General features: G+C 43.8%; 1 protein-coding gene across 2 annotated transcripts in view; it reads left to right on the top strand.

Annotated features, from left to right (window-relative positions):
* SLC38A6 (solute carrier family 38 member 6) overlaps positions 1–23,888 on the top strand; it is a gene marked incomplete at its 5' end in the record, with an annotated part of 48,432 nt that overhangs the window by 15,020 nt on the left and 9,524 nt on the right. For both annotated transcript variants that reach the window (XM_080987615.1, XM_080987614.1), the window contains 3 exons: positions 8,491–8,569; positions 16,335–16,417; positions 16,926–16,984. In XM_080987615.1, coding sequence (XP_080843741.1) covers positions 8,491–8,569; positions 16,335–16,417; positions 16,926–16,984 — 221 coding nt within the window. The remainder of the gene's footprint in view (positions 1–8,490; positions 8,570–16,334; positions 16,418–16,925; positions 16,985–23,888) is intronic.

Genomic DNA, 23,888 nt, shown 5'->3' on the forward strand with positions numbered 1-23,888 from the left:
TGTTTGGCCTGAAAGCTAATTACCCTTATTGTTTTAAATTGACGATTTCCAGCTCCGCTTTAATTAAAGGCAGGCTTGCGATCTCCAGTCCTAGTTGAACAATTCAGGCCCATTAAGGTCAATTACGTTTTATTTTTATAATTAAGGCAGTAGTCCAGGATTTTTATTTTGAAAAAAAATCAGGGACAGGAAGGCCTTTCCAAAAGAGAAACAATGAATGTGCCTGCGGGTTGTGTCATTCCATCCATATATATTGACTAGCAGGAATGCATAGAGGAAATAATGCGAGAAGGAATGGGCTTAATAAAAAGCAGCACTTCTGAGCTCGTAATCTAACTGGGCTTGGATCAGCCAGTTTTATAATTAATTCATAGTGTTTTCCCACTGCAAATTGGTGCCCTGTGGTGTTAAAATCATCTCTTCTTTTGCCCATGTCAAGAGTACCTGCATCCTTAAATTTCCCTATCGTTCCCACTAAGATTTCCAGCTTTTCATAACCATATGCACTGTCCATACTTTTATGAGGTTTTTTTTCTACACTTTTGGAAATTGAGCAAATTCCAACTAGTTCAGTTTCACAAGTGCTTGTTTGCGGAGCTGGGGGAGACTGGGCTGCAAAAAATAACAGCAAGAAGTATACTTTCCAAAAATGCCGTGGAACCTGAACTAAGAAGGAACTTTATCTACAGGTTAAGGATGGTACCTTATAAACCAGTAAAGATGGTGCAGTGGTACCTTGGTTCTCAAACTTAATCCGTTCCAGAAGTCTATTCCGAAACCAAAGCATTCCAAAACCAAAGCATGCTTTTCCATAGAAATTAATGCAACATGGATTAATCCGTTCCAGACTTTTAAAAACAACCCCTAAAACAGCAATTTAACATGAATTTTACTATCCAACGAGACCATTGATCCATAAAATGAAAGCAATAAACAATGTGCTGCAGTAGCTGAACTGGGTTCCACACAGTCACAAAAACGAAACAAAAAATACCCACAAAAACAAAAACGCAAAATAAATAGCAAAAACAGACAGACCTCAGTGTAACACTCAAAATGGAAATGTGGTGCTCAAATCAGAAGTGTAACACTCAAAACGGAGTACGTTCAGCTTCCGGAAAAAGTTCACAAACCGGAACACTTACTTCGGGGTTTGCAGTGTTTGGGTTCCAAGTTGTTTGAGTACCAAGGTGTTTGAGAACCAAGGTATCACTGTATAAAGCTAAGATGTGGAACTTCCTTCCCAGAGAAGTGTGCCTGGATTCTTCAGTTTACAACTTTGGGCAAATGCTGAAGTCACATTTTTACCCTGGTTTTTGACACTTGAGATAGGTGTATGTCCCCCATTTTTTAAGTTATTCGGTGTAATTAGTTACCAAGGATGAAAGTGGTAGCAAAAAGGCCTCTAGGTGCCCTAATCATCTTGTCCTGCTGATGGCATAAATGGGACCCCCCCCCCCAAATATGCTGGCTTACAAAAGGCCTCCAAAGCTCTAGATATACAGTGACATATGCTGCTTTGCTCCTGTGACCACCTGTCCCACAACCTGAGGCCAGGTAAACTTCAAACAAACCTGGGATCTGCAGCAGTTCCCAGAGAGGCTTGGCCCACCTGTGAAGTTGGTGGGGACCCCTGACCGTTAGGTCCAGTCGTGACCGACTCTGGGATTGCGGTGCTCATCTCGCTTTATTGGCCGAGGGAGCCGGCGTACAGCTTCCAGGTCATGTGGCCAGCATGACTAAGCCGCTTCTGGCGAACCAGAGCAGCGCATGGAAATGCTGTTTACCTTCCCGCCAGAGCGGTACCTATTTATCTACTTGCACTTTGAGGTGCTTTTGAACTGCTAGGTGGGCAGGAGCAGGGACCGAGCAACGGGAGCTCACCCCGTCACGGGGATTCGAACCGCCAACCTTCCAATCGGCAAGCCCAAGGCTCAGTGGTTTAGACCACAGTGCCACCCGCGTCCCTGAGGTTGGTGGGGACGGGATGTTAAACACAGCACCTGGCCAGGAGCTGTTGGAAATGATCTACCCAGTTGCAATATTATTGCAAAGCTGCTGGATTATTATCAGTTGTTATTGTTACTGAATTTATATCCCACTGTTCCTCCTGAAAGAGCCCAGCAAGCCTCAGTTGCCTGTGGATCACACAGTTGGTAGATGCCTCTGTCTGTGTGATTTGTGGACAAGGACAAGCAAGTATCAGCCTCACTTCCCCATCTGCAAAAAGAATTGAGTAGGATTGACCTGCTTCACAGACCTGTTATGAGGGTAACCACAGTGAGGGCAAGGCACTTTGAAAATTAAAAATGCTGAGTAAGTGATGATCAGTAGGGAAAATAGATTTCTGAAGTCGGCAAATGCACCCTCAGCCCATATGCATTTTTGTAAAACGCTCTGTTAGCCTGTTCCATAAAGCCCCGAAAGGAAGACATGCGTCCTTCTTAATAACAGTGTCATGAACTGAACTGGTTGGGTAAGAACATCTAGCCAGAGGGGATGAGGTTCATTCTTTCCAACCACCGGATATTTCTAAGGGTGTCTTGCCAGCCCTTCAGCTAGGGAAGGCTGATCCCATGAACTCTCTCACAACTCCCTAAGCTCACAAACACACATCCTCCTTTTGTCACCAAACCGATGGTTTGGCTCTGGTCTCTTGTCTGTGGACGGAGTGGTTAGGAAAAGTTGGAGCCTCTGGTTGCAAATCTTTAAAAACAAAACCCACCTTGTGTGTGTGGAGTGGCACATTTTCTGTGACTTCTGAGATACATGGAGATATTTCTATCTTCTTCAGTACTTTATTTCCTGCAAATCCTTGTTAATGATTTTGGGATTCGTTCGGGAAGCGATGTCTAAGTTGAATTTCTCTGCTCTTTGTTTCTTCTTCAGATACATGCCTTTGGAATCGTTTCAGATATCTCTCAGGGCAAATCCTGACTGTTTCATACATTACTCAGGGCAAACACTGACTAAAGCAGCCTTCTCCATCCATGTTTTGGACTAAAATTCAATCCAGTCACTGGACTAAGGAGACATTCAACAGGGAACTGTGAGGAATTCTGACTCTCTATGATGCACATGCTTTTTCACATTCACACTTTAAAAAAACAAACAAACAAAACTCATTCACTTTTTATTTGTCCTGCAGTTTAGCAGAGCAACAGCAGCAAGACGCTGCCACATGGTCCCCTTAACACTCTTTTTGGTAATTTGTTGTTGTTGGCATCTTCTGTCTCAAGAGACTATGGAAGAGGGTGAAGTCAAACGGATGGAAGGTTGCAGCGCCTGCTGTGGCTGTAGAGACCGATACGGAAGAGACGTGTTTTGTTGCAGATGGGGCAGATGAAGGTGTCGGGTTGTGGAGCTGCAGATACACCATGGGGTTTCTTCTCTGTGCCCCCCCCAGTGGTCATTCCTTCTAGGAAACAGGCTTTTATCCAGAGTAATTCATTCTGTCAGTTCAAGGATTCATGCTGATGCAGTGGAACTCTGCATGCACCCTGAATCTCTTCTGGGGGTTCCCCCAAACCTCCAGAGCATATTTGGGGAGAGTGCAGGGTACGCGCATTAGGAGATTCCGTTGCGTAAGTGTGAATCCTTGTGCTGACAAAATGAGTTAGGCGGATGCGGCCCAAAGTTTTTTTAAATTTCCAGTTGTGTTTCTTCCATTTCAGTTCTAATTTGTCATTGTTACGGCAAGTAGCAAGCAGCCATAGCTTAGTGCAGGCATAGGCCAACTCGGCTCTCCAGATGTTTTGGGACTACAACTCCCATCATCCCTGACCACTGGTCCTGTTAGCTAGGGATGATGGGAGTTGTAGTCCCAAAACATCTGGAGGGCCAAGTTTGCGGATACCTGGCTTAGTGCCTTTCTACACAGTCTGGCAGTGGCTGCACAATGTGACCCATGAACTAGCTCCCACTAAGAGCCTCTCCAGTAAAGGCAAATAAATATCATTTGTGTGGTTACTTATTGCGGTAGCACAACCTCACAGGCCTTTCCTCTTCCTTTCTGGCCAGTGTCATGTGATCGTTTTTCCGGGTTGCTCCCAGTCTCAGCTAGGATTCCACGTACATGGCAGGGTCCGGCCACCTGCAATACAGAGTGTGGGGTGGAAAGAGACCATTGTGCACCCGCAGCTTTCTCTGTTAGTCTTTCTGGGTGGTTGCAGTAGTGCACTGATGGGTCCAAAGAGTGCCTCGGTGCTTCTGGGACTCGGACAAGGCATCTAAAACTGCAACACTTTGGAATGACTGGAGAGGGTGAAGGTTGCACTTAGTGGCTTTGTCTTCCGGTCAAGTGTCTCCAGTTTCAAAAGTGCAAAAACATTTTACCTATGATAAGCTGATCACCACATGAGTGAGTCACTGGAGGACTGTCTGCATCTCCGCTGGGATAATGTGTGTTATTTCATGGGAGTTGCGCAGGAAGCCCAACCCCATGAACAGCAAACATTTCAGTATTTAGTTTTAGTATTTAGTATTCTAAATATCAAATGGGAAGGCAGGCCTTCTGGCCTTGAACCACATTGGGGACCAAGAAGTTAGACAAGTCTGTAAGGTACCATGTTGGGCATAGTGATTGGTTGACTCCTGCCCACTTCAGGAATGGTGAATTTATTCAAAATTGCTAGGAGCGAAGCGCAAACAGCCTAGCATTTGAATGCACCAATTGCAGACCCTGGGAGGGAGGAAAGGAACAGGGCGTTGGGCTCTCTGTGGCTTTAGGGCCTTTACTCCCACCAAGACTGGGCTATTGGATGTACATGTGCCACATGTGAAGGCTGCTTGAAATTTCCCAAGTTCCCTTTGCAAGAATTAACTCACTTACCCAGCTTGCACCACAAGGATATAGACCAGAAACTGATTCCCCTAACAGCCCTGCAATGTGGGGAAGTAGTCACGTGAGTCTGGCATCTGATAGGGAAATATGGGGCACTTTTTTGTTTGCAGATCCACCAAGAAATGTCAGGGATCTGCAGGGAGTAGGGCAGTTTCACTCGTGAAGCTCAGAGGAGAGATACACGAGAACTGGCTGCAGACCAGACCAGGAGGCTACTCTGCCCAGCGCTCTTGTCTCCAGCAGTAACCAAATGCCCCAGCGATGCCCAGATGCTGGCATCTTTTGTGTAAAATTCCTGTCTAAGAGCCATGCGGAAAGGAAGGGCTGTAAATCAGTTTTAAGCGTCTCTAAGCAGGAGCTAATTTCTGCCGTTAGTACTCCATCATTGATAATTGAGTTATGTGGCTGTGGAAAGGCATACAAGGAAGTTCTCTGACCACAGTTCAGCTGACAACTAGTAATGCAGGTCTAACAATAGATGTAATGTGCCGGTTTTTTAAGCACTGCCATTGTAGCTAACTCTGCAACTGTGCACATCACAATTTGTGCCTGTAAACCAGGGGTCAGCAAACGTTTTCAGCAGGGGGGCGGTCCACTGTCCCTCGGACCTTGTGGGGGGCTGGACTATATTTTGGAGGAAAAAAATTGAACGAATTCCTATGCCCCACAGATAACCCAGAGATGCGTTTTAAATAAAAGCACACATTTTACTCATATAAAAACACACTGATTCCTGGACCGTCCGTGGGTCAGATCTAGAAGGCGATTGGGCCGGATCCAGCCCCTGGGCCCTAGTTTGCCTACCATGCTATAAACAATTCAACTACATGCAGACCTTGTGCTTCCCCTTTAATTCAGTGCTTTAAGTGGCTGCACAGTGGCTGATTTTTTATTCTTCCAACAGCTATTACTATTATTTGGTCACTTTTATGTGAAAGCCTTCTTCAGTGTTCAGCATTTGGCGGGGGGGGGGGCAACCCCATAGCTTAACCTTTTAAACTCAGGATAAAGCACACGTCTGAATTGTACTGTTTTCTCATGAGCTGCCAGAAGAGAGATTTCTATCGTACAGAAGCTTCAGGGTAGAAATAGATTCGCTGAACTTCGAGTCCATTTTCCTTATGACCTAGAGGAAGAAAAGGAACAGCATATAAGGGGAAGAGAGGGTGCTCATTTCATTTTAGTTTTTGTATAAAAGCACCCGAATGTAGCACAGGGGATCGGGTCTCTCTCTGGAGCATGGTATTCAAAGGAGTAGTGCTGCCATTTAGGAAACAAAAAGAGTCAATCAAACAACAAAGGATAAAAATGATCAAATGGTTAGCCAGAGGCTAAAATAAATGCATGAGAAAGAGTGACACATTGTATATTAGCAAGAAATCTGAGCTGGAAATTAGTTGAAGGTTGGGTTTTTTGTGTGATTTAACCGATGTGACTTTTAAAAAACAATTGTGAAAGAGATAAATGCCTGATCTCTCAATTCCAGATGTGCAAAACGGGCATGAGAGAAATTTTAAGTTTCGATACAGAAGTTTGAATTTCTTTGCAAGAGATTTTTTTTAAAAAAGGAAAAGGGGAAAAAAATCTCCTTTATATTCATTGGCACCTATTGGTTACCATCAGAAAGTACAGCATCGTTATTACTGTCCTGCAGTCATGCTGGTGGTTTTCAAATTACATGACCTTATAACACTCCATCAAATTTCCTTTTAAAAAAGGAATAAAATTGGAGACACCAAATAAAATGTCTCCCCATGCCTTAGTCAACAGGGAAGGCCAGCGTCGATTGGAAAAACCTGAGTATCTCAATACAAAGAAGTGAATGTTTCCTTATTTAGTGACCTCACAACTGTTTTTAATTTAACCTTGCTGTAGGTACATGCCACTCTGGATTAATGCAATTCACTTTTCTTTATGGAGGCCACATTCCTCCACTTGAAAAATTGAAATTTTAACTGTTTCAGGGCTGCAGCATTCTGCAGTTAACTTTCTACTCCTTTTTTGTGATTGATACGGATAACAAACTTACAGAAATGTGTTGCATTTTTATGTTTTCTTGTGGGGGCAAATCCACTTAAGTGAATTAGTTGGGAATACCTTTCTGGTTATTTAAAAGAATGTAGGTGGGGTTTTTTTCCAGAGCAAGGTGCAGAACAGAATTCAATAATAAATGGTGCGGGATACAAATTGAATCGTTTTGATGTGTGCAATTAATCGCCCTATACCTGGAGGTCTCAGAGCGGTTCACAGAAAAGATCAACATAAAAACCACAATATATATAATCAAAATAAAAACAACCCAATAACACCCCCCCCCCAAAGCCACATTTTAAAAGGTTATAGGATTTCAATCAGATCAACCAAAGGCCTGGTTAAAAAGGGATGCTTTTGCCTGGTGCCTAAAGGTGTATAATGAAGGCGCCAGGCGAACTTCCCTGGGGAGAGCATTCCACAGATGGGGAGCCACTGCAGAGAAGGCCCTGTTCTCACGTTGCCGCCCTCTGGACCTCTCGAGGAGGAGGCACACAAAGAAGGCCTCAGAAGATGATTTCAGGGTCTGGGTAGGTTCATATGGGAAGAGGCGGTCCTTGAGGTATTGTGGTCCTAAGTAGTTGAAGGCTTTATAGGTCAAGACTGCCACTTTGAATTGGGCCATGAAACTAATTGGTAGCCATTCCAGTCAGACCAGGATCGGTGCAATACGCTCAAACCGTCTTGCTCCAGTGAGCAATCTGGTCACTAGTAAATTTATTATGAGGACAGGTAGGGCAGAGAGAAGACCTCTTTTGCAGCGTCCTCATCCCCCCCACCGAACCCAGTGGTTGAGACTGCTTCACCCAACGCAGGGGTCTCCTTTTGCCTCTGCCTCAGCAGTGTCTCATCGCCAGTTCCCACCCCACCCCCTTCCATAAGACTACAGAGCACCATGACACTTACATGGGAGAAAGTAATGAAGGAAAAGGAAGAGGTTAGCCTGCTCTCTCTTTCAGGTATCCCTGACTCTCCAAGTTGTACACTGGGATAACGTGGAATGAAATTGCCCCAGTTTTTTTCCCTTTGTGTAAAGGTAAAGGGACCCCTGACCATTAGGTCCAGTCGTGGCCGACTTTGGGGTTGAGGCGCTCATCTCGCTTTACTGGCCGAGGGAGCCGGCGTACAGGTCATGTGGCCAGCATGACTAAGCCGCTTCTGGCGAACCAGAGCAGCACACGGAAACACCGTTTACCTTCCCGCCGGAGCGGTACCTATTTATCTACTTGCACTTTGACGTGCTTTCGAACTGCTAGGTTGGCAGGAGCAGGGACCGAGCAACGGGAGCTCACCCCGTCACGGGGATTCGAACCGCCAGCCTTCTGATCGGCAAGTCCTAGGCTCTGTGGTTTAACCCACAGTGCCACCCGCGTCCCTTCCTTTGTGTAAGGTCCCCCCAATTCTAATGAACCCTCTGCAGTACTTATGAAATAACATTTGTATGAGTTTTTCACCGGGATATAAGAAAGGGACAAATGGAGTTTTTATGTGCTGTGCCCTTTAGTGAGACACGGTCTCTTGGTCTCCTAACTGTTCTGTACTAGCAATGCTAATTGCACTTTGCCTAGAGATGTCGAGGTTCTAACTCAACCAATGCCTGTTTTCTTAATTCTCAGCCATGTCAACCTATCTTCTCATTGTTAAGTCCGAACTTCCTGGGGCCATTGCAGGATTCCTTAGCGGAGACCACAGCGGGTAAGGAGAAACCTAAAAGCATTCTACGAGGGCAAGCAAAGGCATTTCTTCTTAAACATAGGGGCCGCGATACTTCCCACTGTTCTCCAGGTGAAAGAGAGAGAGACGGGACCTTGCAGATTCCTTCACCTGTGCAATGCAGATTTGTGCTACTGTTCAAAAGTGTAATTCATTACTGATTGCTCCCATAGTGATTAATAGGAGCCTGAAAATCATAACTTGCTGTCAGCATATTTACATCTGCAGCTCACACAAAAATAGTTGTTTCTTCTTTGTGCCAAATGCGGAATACTTCTTCAGACAAGCTTACACAGTCAGCAGAACCAAGTGGCAACACATTTCTTGGATTGCAGATTTTCAGGCTGCAAATAGAAGGTTTTCATGCACAAATACACACACGTCTCTGCACATAGAAAGTTGGAATGTTGAGGTGAAGGCCATGCTGAAGCGCTACCTTTCCGTGTTTAGAAAGTTTCTGAATTGTGGGTCGTTCAAATATTCTTGCTTTTTCTGAAGTGGTGCACTCCATGCAAAGCTTTAGCAACTGATTCTGCTGGTTATATAAATTGCAGCTGAACTGGGTTTTAACAGCAGCTATACTGAAGCCAAGTCTCCCACTGCCCTGCCTACTTGATTGTCAGTACTGTATTCCATTGATTTAACCTCCCCCTTTCAACCCCCCCCCCCCCAATTCTGGAAAATGGGGTTTTCTAACAAGAGGTCTGAGGCAACTCTGCCTTAGGTAAAGGGACCCCTGACCATTACGTCCAGTCGTGACCGACTCTGGGGTCGTGGCACTCGTCTCGCTTTATTGGCCAAGGGAGCCGGCGTACAGCTTCCGGGTCATGTGGCCAGCATGACTAAGCTGCTTCTGGCGAACCAGAGCAGCGCACCGAAATGCCATTTACCTTCCCACCGGAGCGGTACCTATTTATCTACTTGCACTTTGACGTGCTTTCGAACTGCTAGGTTGGCAGGAGCAGGGACCGAGCAATGGGAGCTCACCCCCATCACGGGGATTCGAACCGCCGACCTTCTGATTGGCAAGTCCTAGGCTCTGTGGTTTAACGCACAGCGCCACCCACCTCCCTAACTCTGCCTTAGACCACATTAATACCACACATGTGAAGTACTATGCTACGACTTTAAACGGTCACGGCTTCCCCCAAAGAATTCTGGGAGTTGTAGTTTGTTAAAGGCGCTGAGAGTTGTTAGGAGGCCCATCTTCCCCTCACAGAACTACAATTCCCAGAGGTCCTTGTGAAGAGGGATTGATTGTTAAACCACTCTGGGAACTGTACCTCTTTGAGGGAAATAGAGGCCTCCTTTAGTGGAAGCCATGTTTAAAGTAGTGCTTCAAATGGATGGTGTGAGTGTGGTTATAATCAGTTGCACTTTAGATGAATTTTCGAACTCCACTCAGAAGCAGCCAAACAGATTCCTTGGTCATGTGGTGTCGTTCCCAAGTTGCAAATCACCATTTACTTTTACACGTGTGACGTTTTCACAAGGTGCTTTAACTGCCTAATTTTTGCACAAGAAAATACTTTAGAATATATTTTTTCACACGGTAGGATCCAGTTTTACCTTACTAAGACAGGCTAGTTTCCTATGGGTTTCTGTCACTTGTAAAATCCACTTTGTGCCAAAGAAATCACACCAAACTTATAGCATGAGAATCAGGCCTCTGCCTGAGCCCTGAAACGTTTAAACTGCCGCTGTCATGTTACCATGTTAACATATTTTTTTCTAACCACAAAGCAAAATCTGGCAGTTAGTGAAATTTTAAATATTTTTGTTTTCGCTGAGTAGTTATTGGACTTGTCTTTGGGAAACGTGCCAGTTTTCATATTTGTTTTATAATTCCTCCAATTTGGCTGTGCAGCTGCATTCACTTCATCTTTAGATCTGACTCAAAACTTCTTCTTTTTTTAAAAAAAATGTGGTTCAGCTTGCTGAGAAAAATGTTCCAACATTTGAATAGCTTGTTCTTGTTTTGAATAGACTGGAGTTGCCCCTGCTCCTACAATAACTTCAGGGCGTCCTTTGCCTGTCTTTTCAATCTCCTGGTTTCCATGAATTCGAACTCTTAGCACGAAACATACTCCTTGAACTGTAGGTTAATGTGCAACATTTTTAGTAGACCTTTTTTTCAAAAGCGAAAAAGGTGTTTTTGATTATGGGTGGAGGCAGCAGGGGGTCAGTTTTTTGATCTTAGGCGTTTGTTCCATTTTCATTATTCTCTCTCCCTAGTTTCTAGTCATGTTTGGAAATAAAATAGGGCACAATACACTAGCACTGGGTGATCCATGCTGTAAAAACAATTGGGATATTTCCCTCCTGATTACCTTTGCTAGCACTGGGTTTCAGCTCGTTGGTTGGGACCCACAAGTGGGGTAGGCCCCAACCTAAGGTAGGTTGCAGCCTGCACATCAGTATAGTTTGTTGGTTTACTTCTAGAACAAAGCAAGTATTGAGGGAGGCAGGTTTCCTGAACCTTTAATAGTTGTATAAAAGAGCAGTTCTAAACCTTGTCTCCATGGTAACCCACAAGTCCAAAATCACCTTGGGATGGCGACCCATAGATTAATTGTCACATGAATTCCTGAGTGTTAAAATGTAAGACTCAAATCTTGCTGGCATTCGATTGCGTGTGTCAACACACAGCGTTACAATCTGCCAGTGAAACAAAAAGTTGCATCATAGACCAGTTGCGGATTCCAAGCAACAATAATTTTGTGTTTCCTTATAAAGCCTGCAACCCACTTTTGGGTCATGACCTATAGGTTGGGAAACACAGGCATACAGTTTTGGCAGGGCTAGCCTTTTTCTATTCCTCTCTGATGAGCTCTTCTTCACAACTGCTGAAGGTGCAGGAGTTGGTCCCATGTTAAGGCTGTTGTTTGAGATAAGTCACTGTGTCTGAAAAAGTCGAACTACCCTTCTCTGTAGGATTTGTTTGCAGCTGCTGTACTGGAAGGAAAAGAGAGTTGTGTAGTGCTGGAGACTCGGGTGGGTTATGTGAGTGGTAACTGGTGATGGGCTTTTCATGGTGGTGCTCCATTCCTCATATTGAGGACCATTCCTCAATATTTGCCTAGTGGCTACACTCTTCACAATATTAAAACATTCTGAATATGCCCCCCCCCTTTGAAACACTCAGCCAATGATTTCAGGATCACTAGGAACAGTATTTCAGCCATCAAATGCCTGGGTAAACCTTCTGAATGTCAGTAATGAGGGAGACAGACACATCTTGCCAGGGAGGGCATTCTGCAAATGTGGAACCATCACTGAGAAGGCCCTGTCACTGGTCCATGCCAACCAGGCAGCCCCCCCACCCCCCTGTGGCACTGGCACCAACAAGGCCTCACCTGCCAATCACAGGGTCCAAGATGGTTGGTACTGGTGCTCTTTTAGGTAATCAGTTCCTGGCTATTTAGGGCTTTACAATCTAGTACTAACATCCTGATCAGGGTCCATCTCACTGGCAATCCAGTGCCGCGCTTTCAGGACTGGTGAGACATGATCCCATCGGGCTTCCCCACTTCACATTTTTATTCCGTTTGTTTTGTTTTACCGATAATGATTTTCATTGCTGTTTTTAGGGGCTTTGTTAAAATTGCAAGTCTCCTTCTGCACATGGGTGTAGAGAGAGGGATAAAATTTTAAGCTAAGGAAACCTGATATTTTACACGGCACTTTTTCAGAAGTAAAAGTTTGCTCCTACAGCTGGAAAGCTTTGTGTTTTTTTAGGGCATGCAAGAGTGAGAACCGCCTGCCCTCATTGGAGCACTTTCCTTGTCTTCCAATTACATTCAGTTCTGGGCATGCCTGCTCTGAGGACAGGCCATTCTGTTTCACCTGCATTGGTAGCGATTGGATCTGTTCAGTGCAGAGACGGGACAGAATCCATCTTCTACTGGAGGCTGAATTGAAACCAGACATAGTTTCTAATGTAGTCTGTTTCAGAATCAGAGAGACAGCAGGCAGCTTTCTTTGTTGATGATGCTTTGAGCTCACAGGAGTTAATCTATTTCTCGCAGCACACAGTTTGAGAATTTATGCTCTGCTTTTCACGGGACCTTAGACACGCACCTCTTAGATCCGCATCTGCTTTGTTATCTGCCCACTCCAGCCAGGTGGGTAGCAAGATGCTCTGGATAACTTCGTACTACACTTACAAACAGGAGCCACACATAACATTGCTCAGGCTGCTTTCACCTATATGGAACAAGAGCCACAGTTTCCAAAATATGAACATTGACCCATCTCAAGGCTCTTGTAGCATGTGCCGGATTTGCAGAGGACAGCTGTCTGTGCCAAAACTTGTGTAGTTCTATAGTAAGCTCTTTATTTGGGAGTCATCTGCAGCTGATGGTCAAAACTGCCAAGGAAAACACTTGGCCAGAAACAGTGTTCAAGCCCTTGTAAAAATAGTTACCCCCCCACCAAAAGAGCCAAACCAAAACAACTTTGAAAATTGAAGGAGCCAAATTATTAACCTATAGTGAACTTTTTAGAGCGAATCTGCTTCATTTATGGCCATTTTGAAAGCGAGTTTGAGAACATAGACCCAACCTTTGGAGCTACTACCTTCTCCAATAATATTGTTCTTTCCATAACAAATATTTTTAAATTGCTGTATAAGCAAGAAGCATCTTTCCTGCTTTTGTCAACATCAGCCAAAGACTAAGTGCTGATAGGGCAGAATTCCCAATTGCCTAAATAACATTTTAAAAAGAGATTCTAGTTCCCAGGAGCCTTAAATTTCGTTAAGTTAATCTATGATGGAGTAGAACTTTCACGTGCACCTCTTTGCAATGGATTTTTAAAGTAGAGGAAATGCTTAGAAATGGAAAATATACAATCCAATGCTGAATCTAAGGAGAGGCTTCAAAATGTGCAAGGAATTGCAATATTAGGGTAATGGTTATTGGGGGTTTTTTTGTAATACAGTGGGATGACAGATTGGTTGATTCATAATATTAAGAGGTTATGATATTTAATTATAGTTCATCAATATAAATTGGGTTTAAATATGCTTGGCTGCTAATGACTATTTTACGTTTTAAAAATATTAAAATAGAAAAAGTACACTTTGAAACAGTAAAGTGCATCTTTCATATATTTCAGGCAGGTGAGTGCAGAGGCACTGTAAGCCTTGCGCACAGGATTCATTTTTTGTTTCCTTGGGTGTGTCACATAGAGCCAAAGAAACTGCATGCGTTATTTATATTCTATTGGCATTTTAAAAACAATTCAAGAAAAACGCAGTAAAACACAATAAAATAAAAGCACAACAATTAAATTAAAATACTCAGCCCAGAGACCAAAGAAACGAAACCACAGAGCCAGATCAATATAAAATTTCATTGTTAATCTGTGCCAGGCAATCCAGCTGGCGTAAAGCCATTGTTCCATAGATTCCGTGGGAGAATGATGGTTTTGCTCCAGCTGGATTGCTTGTCAGTCACTCTTAAGGCTGCAGTCCTAAACACACTTAACTCATGAGACCCATGAGAACATGAGAAGAGAGCAGCTTGGTAGCCATCACTGCCTTGTGTAGGAGTGAGTTCCATAGGCTACCTATGCACTGTGTCCTGAAGCACTTCCTTTTATCTGCCCCTGATCTTCCAAAATTCAGCTTCACTGGATGTCCACAAGTTCTAGTTTTTATGAGAGAGGGCAAATTTGGTTAGGGATGCTCTTAAAAGTGTGTTGGGAAGAGTAGGCATGTTTTCAGGGTAGCAGATGAAAAATCATTTATCAAGATTCTGGGGAAAATTGGGTCCTGTTATAGCAATACTCACACCCACCCACCCACCCTCCTTTTATGTCTCTGTTCTTCATAGAATGCAGTTTACAGAACATAAGGGTCAGGAGATGGTGTGATCAAATAAATGCAGGCTCTGTTGGTTTAGCGTAGTCTTTTATGCATTACGAAGAGACCCAGGGGATGCAAGGAGCAGGCAAGGCCACAAGCTGTTATTGAACTCGTAGAGGAGTAGGGATGGTGGAGCTGTGTAACTCAAGTGGGGCAGTAGGCCTGGATGATGGGAGAATAGTCCATTTGCACCCCTGCTCCCTTCCTCTTTTCACCAGTGGTTTTCTCTTGGCTGAGAGGTGCAAAAATGTGGAGCTAGTTGCCCAGACTTAGGGGTTGTGTTGATCGGCTCTCCGCCAAGGTCACATGTTGGGGGGGGGGTCATTGAGAAAGTAGGGCGACCACAGCCAAAGCAGCTACACAAGTTGTAATTTGCCACTGATGCCTATTGCCCTGTGTGTATATACTGTTAAATACGTTACTTGCTCAGGCAGGTCAGACGTGTGTAAATATATGTCTCAGGTCAGTACTGCCCACCTAATTTCAACAACCAGTACAGACATGCCCAAAAGTGTTACTGGCACTCTTAAAATGGTAACATGATGCCCCTTCCTGTTTACGAGGTGCTAACCATGTTCTGGGCTAAATAAAACCAGAGACCAAAGGCCAAGGTGTTTATAGGGAACAACCATAAGGGATAATGCATAAGACACTCATCAATCAGCATTAGGGGTTTGAAGCAGAGAGGGCTCTTAATGTGGCGTTCAGAACATTCTTGGTGGCTCTGTAGCTCTCAGTCAAAATAGCCCCTTTGGGGATTCCCCCCCCCCCCCGGCAAGGCAGACCATACCTGTCATCAAGGTCCTCTGACTTGAGAGCTATATCGGTTAAAAGTGCCGCCGCAATTGTCCTCACATCTGCCCTGGGTTCGACTGCTTGCAGTATACTGTACAGTGGTACCTCTGGATGCGAACGGGATCCGTTCCAGAGCCCCGTTCGCATCCTGAAGCGAACACAGCGCATGTGGGTCGCAATTTGCTGCTTCCGCGCATGCGCGTGACATCATTTTGAGCGCATGCGCGAGCGGCGAAACTCAAAAGTAACGCGCTCCGTTACTTCCGGGTCACCACGGAGCGCAACCCGAAAATACTTAACCTGAAGCTACTTCAACCCGAGGTATGACTGTACAGTGGTACATCGGTTTACGAACTTAATCCGTTCCGGAAGTCCGTTATTAAACCGAAACCGTTCGTAAACCGAGGCATGCTTTCCCTACTGAGGCCTCCCGCTGCCAGTACCCTTTCACTGTTCGGCTTCCGTTCGGTTTCCGAGGTAAAGTTCGCTAACTGGAACACCTACTTCCGGTTTTGTGGAGTTCGTACACCAAATAGTTCGTTAACAGGGCTGTTCGTAGACTGAGGTACCACTGTAAAACTATATGTTGCTATATGAATCACATTTCCCTGATGAATTAGGCATGAGATTTTAATAACTTATCTTTCTTGTTTTTACTTAGATGTAAATCCCGTTAAGTTCAATGGCGTTTACTCACAAGTAAATGTGTCTAGGGTTGCAAGCTAAGAATTATTTAACAGGGTAACAGCGCTTCTAACCTGTTCACAGTCTGCGAGTAGTAGCGTCATGTTTTTTTTAAAACTCTAAATAAATGCATCCTTTAAAAGACCACTTTTTGGAAGTTGTTAGTGAGACTGAAAGAAGGTGATTCTTGTTTTTTGATGCTTAATTATCCATGATTTGTAAGTGTTTAGTTAAATAGTGTTTGTCTCTATCTTTTCCTTTAAAAAAAACCTAATTTTATTAAGACTCTTCAACATACAATAAACAAAATAGCAAATAAGAAAGAAAGAGAATGAAGAGAAAACCAGGGAGACAGAGAGATAAGAATAATAACAGAACCCCTACTGTCTTTTCCAATAGCTCCTGGTATCTTGATGGGAGATTGCTGCTGCTTCTTACCTCAGTTTGCATTGTCTTCCCTCTAGCACTTCTTCCTAAAATTGGTAAGTAATTTTAAAGGGAGTATTATTGCTGCCATAATTACTATTACCAGTAGTGTTCTCTTTTAGTAGCAATTTAATTGAGGAGTTTAAAAAGAAAGCCTTAATGGGTGGTGGTGTGTGTTTTTTTAAAAAAGATTCGAGGAAAGATTGGGAGGGGAGGGAGGTTTATTTGCAATCTAGTCTGTCCTCCAGCTTTGCCTAGTTAACCTATTACTTAGATTGCAGTAGTACTGTGTCTGCTCTACTAAAATAAAACCTTTACAACAGAACATTAAAGAGCTGCATTTACTTACAGCATGCCATTAGTGGTAAGCCAGTTCTAATTCTGCCCTACAAAACTACATAAATGATCTGTGACAGGCAAGTTGGAATGTTGTTATTCTGAATCTTAAGCCCCAGATACCGAGCCCCATAATGCAAAACATACCTAGAGCATGAAGCTCCTTTCGCCCTGCACCAGGATCACTTTCCTTATAAATTGCCTCTTATTTTTACTGTTATTTTACAGGCTTTCTTGGCTACACAAGTAGTTTATCATTTTTCTTTATGGTGTACTTTGCTCTTGTGGTAAGTCTGAAAAAAAACAACAACCCCCAACCCAACCCAGATCGCAGCTTATGTTAAGTTTTCTTATTATTTTGATGGATCTCAGAGTTCCTTTGAAACGGATGTCTGTGCTTTAAAAGCTTGCCTCTAAAAACGAAGTGTTCCTTCTCCTCTCCTTTAAGTGTGGTGGTATGTATTTTCTTGCTTTGGGGTAAGTTGGTTTGGCTGAAAAGTCACGAATGTGAAAAGATTTGCCATCGTTAATTGTTTGGACTGTAAAATGCAGTTGGAGTGTATTTGTTTTGCTGACAGGGCAATGAAAAATACTGGCCTGAGCACTTTCCCCTCCCCTTCTCCACGTGTGGAATGGATTTTTATTTTATTTTTTGTCCTTGCTTCCAACCACCATTTACTGCAACTCGTGCAGAAGAAAATGTCATATATTCCAAGTAAAATTGAATGTACATGTTCGCTTAATAGTAAAAAAGCACAAGACGCAGCAAATCTCTTTTGAGCAATTTAATGTATATATTAATATAGCAAAAGCCTTATTCTTTCCATCTGAAAGCAATACTTTCCCTCCCCTTCTCTCTCTCTCTATCTCTGTGTGAGCCAAGTAGGGCATTTCAGTGCTGATATTTGCAGCCATTGATTCCTATATGATATATGGAAAGCAGAGTACTGGAACACATTTGGTCTGGATTTGTTTTGCTAGTGGTTTCTGCAAATGAGGGAGTATTTGGAAGTGTTTTTAGCAGGCACAATCATTTTAGGCATGATTCCATCTCCGAGACGGCATGCATGATGCCCACAAAACCGCTATCTGCGGTGGTGGGTCTTGCAGGTGCCGTAACGTTTTTAAGAAGTTCTTAATCCATGTTGCAGAGCGCATAGGTTAGCTTGCTGGTCCCTGGCCCATACATCCTGAGCATGTTAATGCCTTTGTGGCAGCGCTGCACACCAGAGGTACATTATGTCTAAATTGCCGCCAGATTTCATCAAGGAGATAGGTAAGTAAGTAATGGTACTCTCCAGAAGGGAGCTGGAGAATTTATACAGCTCACATTTCATGGGCAGTCCACCAGCCCTTGCCCCATGGTTTCTAGAGAATTTCCAAAATGATCGTATTTATTTAGAAACACGAGAAAAGCCAGTTAGATCAGGCCAAAGGCTCATCTAGTCCCAATATCCTATTCTCACAGTGTCCAACCAGATTCACATGGGAAGTCTGAAGGCAGGAACTGAGTGCAAAAGCACTTTCCCCACCTGTGGTTCCCAGAAACTGATATTCAGAGGAATAACTGCCTCCAACTGTGGAGGTAGAACTTTTTAATAAAAAAAAAACCATTTTAGTCGCTTTTTGATCACAAGCTCTAAAAAGCTGAGATTCCCTACATCTCAAGAGTTTGTATAAATGACCCTTGGGGGTCCTTCCAACGCTACAATTCTGATTCCATGAAAGTAGTTTAAAATTGACCATACCAAGTAATCACAGTGCAATGTTAAAACCATATAATGTTAAATATTACTAAACTGATATAAAATACCTAGCATAACATACTAAGGCAAGATTTCCCTTTTGTGAAGCCATAATCATAAATACCGTATTTTTCGCTCTATAAGACGCACCAGACCACAAGATGCACCTAGTTTTTGGAGGAGGAAAACAAGAAAAAAAATATTCTGAATCTCAGAAGCCAGAACAGCAAGAGGGATCACTGCGCAGTGAAAGCAGCAATCCCTCTTGCTGTTCTGGCTTCTGTGATAGCTGCGCAGCCTGCATTTGCTCCATAAGACGCACACACATTTCCCCTTACTTTTTAGGAGGGAAAAAGTGAGTCTTACAGAGCAAAAAATACGGTAATTGTGAAGTTGGAAGGGACCCCGTGGGTCATCTAGTCCAACCCCCTGCGATGCAGGAATTTTTTTGCCCTAGGTGGGGCTTGAACCCATGACTCTCTGGTTAAGAGTTTCATGCTCTACCAACTGAGCAGAAATTTCTCAGAATTTTTTTTTCCTTACCGGTGTGTGATTTTTCTTTTGTGAATTCTGACTCCCTTGGAGAATTTCAGTCCTACCCGGAATTTCAGCAAAATGGTTTCCCGAATTTTGCCATCCGTGAATTTTGGGTGCAACTGTGGATCTAGTTTGCTCCTTCATATCGTCTCTTATTGCACTGATTTATTCATCTGCCAAGATGAACCAGCAACAGAGTTTCGTTCAACATTAAGTGAGCTGAAATTTCTCAGAAGACTCCTTTCGAAGAAGAATGAAAACCTTTGAGAATTTTACTTCCCTACCTAATATTTTGGCAAATTCCCCCTCCCCCAGCTTCACTGCCCACAAATGGCATGGAGTATTTTCTTTTCTTTTATTATTGTATTTCACCAAATTCATATACCGCTGATAGTAAAAACAAAGAAACGTCAAAGCGGTTTACGAAAGGAATAAAGCAATTAGATTATCAATAAAGGCACTTAAAAGCAACTATTCTAAATATTCAAAAACCATTAAAATAAATGAATTCTGCGAGGCCACTGTTCCTTTTGAGCTGGGCAGGGCTTACCATAAACTTAGCATAAGCAAACCCCCACATAACTTAAGATGTAAGATGATGGTGTTTATTTTAAAGGTGAGGGATTTGATGCTGGAAAACAACTGAAAGGGAACACAGAGCTAGGCCTTGGAGTATGATAGAGCAAAGCAGATTTCCCCATGCTAGAAGCTCATTATTTTGGCGACCTGAATATAGAATTTATAGCACTTCATATGCTACCTTAGTGGCATAATTTCAGTTTCTGCATGGCTGCTTCCAACAGGTTCTGGTGACTTGCAACAAGGATTACACCCATGGGGGTGACCTATAACATTTCCCCCTTCCACTGCAAAGCAACCAGCTCCCAGGGTTGAGTAGCAGTGGAGTGTGGAGTTGGTATGTTGCATATATTTCTAGGTTGTTTCCCTAATGTCAAAGCAGTGTGGGAAGAAGCCACACAGAAACAGCAACCCAGGCCACAAAGGGAACATACGGCAAGTGCCAAGACTGACTCAGTTCATGTTCCACCTGTGCCATAGATTCACTATGGCGGCCTTCAGCTGGTCACTTATCAGGCACAGTTTCTTATCTGTAGAAAGAGAGAAAACGAGGAGGGTGTTAAAGGAAAACACAGTAACGCTTGTAAGGCATTGTGCAGTGCGGCATAGTAAGAGCACTGAACTTGGACCTGGGAGACTTGGATTCAAATCTCTAGGCTGGTCGCTTTTTATCATCCTAACCTAAGGTGTTTAAAATGGGTAAATCTCCTGCTTTGAACTTCTTGGAGAAAGGGTGAGATACAAATATGATTAATAATAATAATATTAAAAATTCAGAGACGTCCAGCAATTTATTGCAAACATGGGAGTTCTGATGTGCTCGGAATTCCCCTACCTGCAGAGGAATATGCTTCTGTTTAATTGAATTGGATAAGAGCGGAACACATGAATATTTTCACATGGCAGTCTGGATGAAAGCGGGTCCATCAGCAGTTGTGAAATACAGTGGTGCCTTGCAAGACGAAATTAATTCGTTCCGCGAGTTTTTTCGTCTTGCGGTTTTTTTCGTCTTGCGAAGCACGGTGTCGGAAAAGTTTTGGAAAAGCTTCAAAAATCACCAAAGTCTTCAAAAACCTCAAAAAAGGCTACCACACCGCGTGCTATGAGTTGCTCCTCGAAGTCAAGTTGCAACTGTATTAACGGTTTTAAGAAAAAGGAAACAAACTTGCAAGACGTTTCCGTCTTGCGAAGCAAGCCCATAGGGAAAATCGTCTTGCGAAGCAACTAAAAAAACCAAAAACCCTTTCGTTTTGCGAGTTTTCCATCTTGCGAGGCATTCGTCTTGCGAGGTACCACTGTAGTGGCTTTGTTCCTCACCCCTCACATCTTTTTGTGCGTGGCACACTTTTCTTCCTCTTCTTTGTCCTCTGTGTAAGTTTGAGCCTTGTGATTAAACCAAGTTTTGTACAAGACTGGCTGCCTGTGCATCATCTCTCAAGTCGCTGTGCAGCTGCGCAGGCTCTTGAATGCGAAGGTCAGCTGCCTTGCCCCCATTATTTTGGGACTCTCCAAAAGTAAACAAGCCCCTAACAAATGGCCTCTCCCCTCCTCTTCCCTTTGGGGTATCTAGCCTAAGGCCCAGGATGAGATTAATCACCACCTGCTGAGTGGTCTGGACTTGCTGTTTTGACTTACTGTGGTTTTCTTTCTTCTTTTGCTGGGGGAGGGGAGAAGATTGGCTGTCTTTTAATGGCTCGAATTAAGGAGCAACATGGTAATGAGGTGCCATGTGCCCTGTCGCTGTAGAGAACATACTTTTTAATTTCAGAAGGCATTTTTACACTTAAAACAAAGGCTGATATGTGTGTTTGTGTGTGTGTGTGTGTATGTGTGTGTGTGTTACTTAATTGGGTGCTTTATTCTGTTACCCCCTCCCCTTTCTTTTAAAAGCCCTCTACCTGCCCTGTGGATCAATTGGGGAAGAAATGAATGAATGAAATAATGCCTGCACTTAATAGGAGCTGAACTGCCTTGCTCTTAAGCCTTCTGTGCTAAGAGTTCAGTGTTGTTATTTTAGCAGCATAAGGAATGCCCTTAGCTTGCATTGACTTGCGTGCAGGTCTTTGATAACATGGACCAATTTTCTTCTTAGTTTTTTTTAAGAAGATAAAAATCATGTATAGGGCATCCAGCAAAAAATAAAAAATAAAAAATGCCATCCAGAGTGCAAGACAACCAACCCATTAAGGAACTGAACCATGTGATAACATCAGACTTCAAAGCTGTCGAAGCAGCTCCCTAAGGGCAGTGTCTGTCAAGAATTCCAAAATACGTTGTAGAGGTCTAGGAGATGGTAATCTTCAGCATCAGCCTCCTCTTAACTGAATCCCCATTCAGTAATATGGACTTTGGTCTACTTACGCCCATCATGTTTCATCTCCTTGAACTCTCCCAGTGGGTTGTGTTTTCGTTTTGTTTTGAGTTTTTAAACTTAGAACAACAAGCCATTTTTCCATGTCAGTCTGTTTTTCAGACTCCTCTCTGTTTCAAAAGCGACTTAAATATATGGCACTGGAGGCAGGTTTGCTGTTTGCATTCCAAGGTTCCTTTTTTATTGATCCCATGTATGCTTCTGTGAAAGTCCCATTGTGCTCTTATCGGTCTTATTCTCAGTTAAGAAGGATAGCTCAGTCGGTGGTGGAGCATGAGACCCTTGAAATCCCAGGCTCATGGATTCGTTCCCCATGTTGGCCGAAAAGATTCCTGCATTGCAAGGGGTTGGACTAGACCAGGCATGTCCAACTGGTCAATCGCGATCTACCGGTCGATCGTGGGGCGTCCCTGGTTGATCGTGGTTGATTGTTCAACAACTTTGATGAATTGTTGTTGTTGTTTAGTCGTTTAGTCGTGTCCGACTCTTCCTGACCCCATGGACCAGAGCACACCAGGCACTTCTGTCTTCCACTGCCTCCCGCAGTTTGGTCAAACTCACGTTGGTAGCTTTGAGAACACTGTCCAACCATCTCGTCCTCTGTCGTCCCCTTCTTCTTGCGCCCTCTATCTTTCCCAACATCAGGGTCTTTTCCAGGGAGTCTTCTCTTCTCATGAGGTGGCCAAAGTCTTGGAGCCTCAGCTTCACAATCTGTCCTTCCAGTGAGCACTCAGGGCTGATTTCCTTAAGAATGGAGAGGTTTGATCTTCTTGCAGTCCATGGGACTGCTCCCCCCAAACAGCTCAACAACTTTGGTCAATCCAATGGGTAGATCACTGCCAGTTATTTTTTAGAGGGAGTAGATTGCAGTCTCTAGGGAGTTGGACATGCCTGGACTAGGCGATCCATGTGGTCCCTTCCAGCTCTATGTTTCTAAGAGTTCATAGAACTGCAGCCTTAGCCTTTGCATTCCTTACGAACCTTGTGTTCCTTGAAGCTTAAAAGGGATTCCCTCCTTGCACGACTGGGCATGGTACAAAGGCATCATATACACATTTGCTTGGAAGTAGGTTTCACTTTGCTCAACAGGGCTTTCTCCCTAGTGAGTGGGTTTAGGACTGCAGCCATACGATGCATTTGGCTTCAGTATAGAACTGGATTAGACACAGGGGAGGGAGGGGGGTCCACACATTTTGGCTGGCCTTGCCAGCTAGCCCTTACTTGCGATTGCCACCACCTCTGCTATACTCCCCTGCACAGAGGACCCAGGAGAGGGGCAGGGTCTCATCTTTCATATGCTGAGCTTCAGAGTCACTGGGAAGCAGAAGCCCAGCAGAAGATCGGAGATAACATCCATCTCTCATTTCATAGTGAGACAGGCAGTTGCTAGACTGGGGGTGTGGGGGAAGGAGCTCACCACCTGCAGCCTGGCAACGATATTTGTTGACTCCTGTTTGGCAGCTCTTCCAGGATGATGAATTAATGCAGCCTAAAAAGGTGTGATCGTGTGCATGTGGCAGAGGAAAGAGTAAACATGGAGGATGAAGAATGAAGATTGCAGGAAGGAATGGGCGAGAGACGAAAAAGCAGAGTGTACTATCAAGACCACAAATGCTATTGAATACAGTTCAACCTTATCAATCATTGCTCGGAAGTGAATCCCACAGAGTTCAGTGAAAACTTACCCCTAAGAGAATGAGCCCAAGGTTGCTGACCTTAAACGTAAAGTGAGACACATGTGTTCTTCAAGCAATCATGCGTCTGCATGGAGTTCGATCTTGTATCTGCCTGTATTTATTGCTTAGAATTTAATGTAGCATTTTTATTAGTATCTGAAATTAATCCAGTGCTCCTTATTCACACTCCTTTGTGCAAACCAGTGAGGCCATACCTACAAATGGGGGGGGGGGGAGCTTTAGATTTTAAGAAAATTACGTCCTTCAAGGTGATCTTCAGTCT

This window comes from Podarcis pityusensis, assembly GCF_964106645.2.
Source record: "Podarcis pityusensis genome assembly, chromosome: 1".
NCBI classification, from domain to species: domain Eukaryota; kingdom Metazoa; phylum Chordata; class Lepidosauria; order Squamata; family Lacertidae; genus Podarcis; species Podarcis pityusensis.